Source organism: Octopus bimaculoides, chromosome 3 (genome assembly GCF_001194135.2).
Source record: "Octopus bimaculoides isolate UCB-OBI-ISO-001 chromosome 3, ASM119413v2, whole genome shotgun sequence".
In the NCBI taxonomy this organism is placed as follows: Eukaryota; Metazoa; Mollusca; class Cephalopoda; order Octopoda; family Octopodidae; genus Octopus; species Octopus bimaculoides.
The window spans coordinates 35,336,787-35,339,406 of NC_068983.1; the positions used below are offsets into that span (position 1 = coordinate 35,336,787).

Below are 2,620 nucleotides of genomic sequence, written 5' to 3' on the forward strand. Positions count from 1 at the left end.
TGAATAGAACTTATTTTCGATAATTTCAATTGATTTTAATTTCTTTTCTATTTGAAAATTGGTTATGAAACACGTGTAATCTTTTTATTATATTTATCTTATGATATTTACTTTACTTTATATTATACTCATTTATTGTGCTTTTAATTATTAATTTTTCTATATGTGATAGTGGATTTTCATCGATGAGTTCTTGAAAATTGGTTATTTTCCCGAAAACTATATATATATATATATTAGCAGTAGTACCCGGCGTTGCACGGGTCTTAATAAATTACCATTCAACTGCGGAAAGATGAGTTCTTACAAGTGAGAAAAGTTTTTGAGCCCTACCTCGGCTACCGCTTCCGCGCAATGCTCTTCTGATTTCAACACCTTACTCCTCAGCCCAGCGTAAATTAGAACCATACACTTGCCAATGAAGCAATAGAATGAAACACACAAATAAGCGTTTAGTAAAAGAAACGAGTTGAACAATTTCAGCGTTTCCTAAGAGGGAACCTTTTGAGTGATAGATTGCTCCCAGTTGAAGGATGTTAATGGTCAACAGTTGGAACGTCGCCCTCAAAAGGTTCATGTAACACGTAGCCGCCATGCGTTCTGTAAATTGGTATCCTTTCCATTGAATTGGTCACTTTAATGTTATAAATAAACATACTTGAGGTAAACGACCGTATAGAAGGCATTAGAAGTGTCCTCAAATATGCAATACCTAACCTGCCTTTTCGCTGGTCCGTTTGTAGCAGCTGTTTGACAACATTGTTTCTTCGCATTATTATCGTGCAACTGCAACGAATCGCCACCTCTTTGCCATCGTATGAGCACCACACGAACGCCTTCCATAAACCCACAAAATGTCAAGAGGCAAGCGCTCTTTTCTGATGCTTCCATCTCATATGGGAAAAATAGTAAAAGTATTTGAGCATACCCCGTTATATGCATGCATGGCGATATCGTACCCACTTCAGCCTTGCCAAAGACAATGTTTCTTGTCTTGCCCCGACTTGTTAATACGAACAGTCTGTCTCTACTGCCGACTCTGGAGCATGCAACGTACAGCTGGCCGTGGGAAAAGCAAGGCTCTTCCAAGACAAGTCCGGCCACAGAAAGAGTCTGGCCCTGGGACTTGTTGACAGACATGGTGATGCTGGACCGGAGCAAGAATTGCAGTCTTCTGAAGGCGAAAGGTATGTCTGCTCCTGAGGGAGTAATTTGAAAAAGTTTCTTGTAATGTGCGAACAAACATTTAAAATATGGAGTGTTTCTTTACCTAATTTTACATTTATAAAAACGTTTTTAATATCTACGCGGAAGATGCTGACTGCAGAACCAACAGTACGAAGACAACATGCTTCATCAATTTTTTTTACAACCAGACGTGTTCCGTTCCACAGTGTGGGGGCTCCAAATTGCACAGAAGCATAACCGGAGTTCCGACTTTAAGGCGGAGCGGATGTGGCGGTAGGCCCGGAGGGTCTAAAGAGTTGAGGAACTCCGTTTGGATATTCACCGATTAATTCGCATCTACCATCGTATCGACGTATTTGTATGCGAAAGGAGCACTGGGAAGTGACTGCGAAAGTTGATCATTGTGTTTTGTAACGGTCACGTTTGTCGGATCCAGCACTGCTCTTTCAGACAGCCATGTATGATTGAGATAATTATCTTTTAAATGGGGAAACACTTTATCGGCGAGTTCCGCCAAAGATGAAACGGGAGTTGCAAACGGGTGGACGTCCAGTTCCCCATCAGCATCAAAAAGCACTTTGCCGTCGCAAAGTTTCAGAATGTCACTTGCGAAGTAAGCCGACGTTTGGTCACCGAGCAATCGATCCCTCATGTTGATAGTCACGGTCAGTGACCTGACATGACGCCAGAGCGGAGACGACTTAAGGCATACTTGAACCTCATCTGCTCGCGTGCCTTTGGAGATAACAGGAAGAGTTTGCCTAAAGTCACCTGAAAACAAAAGCGTAATACCTCCCATGGGGGCTTCGCAGCCCTTGATATCCTGAAGGGTTTTGTATAATGCGTCGAAGGCTCCCTTGTGGGTCATAATACACTCGTCCCACACAATAAGCTGACAGCGTTTCAGCACTTGGTCCTGGTCAGAGTTCTTGCTTATATTGCAGGGAGGTGTTTCTGACTTCGTTAAATTGATGGGCAACTTAAAGGTGGAGTGTGCAGTTCTGCTGCCAGGCAGCGAAGTTGCAGCAATCCCTGAAGATGCGACCGCAATCGCAATGCTCTTTTGCATCCTGACCTTCGCTAGGATGATCTTTGTTAGAAAGGTTTTAACTGTACCCCCTGGAGCATCAAGAAAAACAAACCACCTTTCCTCTGGCGCACATGATCAGTCACAATAGTTTAAACATGCCGTTGATCCTGAAGAAGCTTTGGTTCAGTTTCGAGGACGAAATTGGCAAGGGCATCTGTGTCGTAGGAGCTGTAAGAAGTAAATCTGACTCTGAACGCAGCGGCTTAGGCAGACCGCATGAGAGCAAGTCATTCCCACGAGTGATGCAACTGTATTTTCAATGTCCATCAAGGCTTGATTGTGTACCTCATCGCTTATATTTTCTATCCCAGGAAAAAGCAACTTCGTCTGACGTATGAAGTC

At 43.1% G+C, this 2,620-nt stretch overlaps 1 protein-coding gene across 1 annotated transcript; it reads right to left on the bottom strand.

Annotated features, from left to right (window-relative positions):
* Window positions 1-1,513: 1,513 nt before the first annotated feature.
* LOC106877507 (ATP-dependent DNA helicase PIF7) lies at window positions 1,514-2,257 on the bottom strand. Its single transcript, XM_014926434.1, has one exon. It carries the CDS (start codon window positions 2,255-2,257, stop codon window positions 1,514-1,516), a length of 744 nt encoding a protein of 247 aa, XP_014781920.1.
* Window positions 2,258-2,620: the final 363 nt, after the last annotated feature.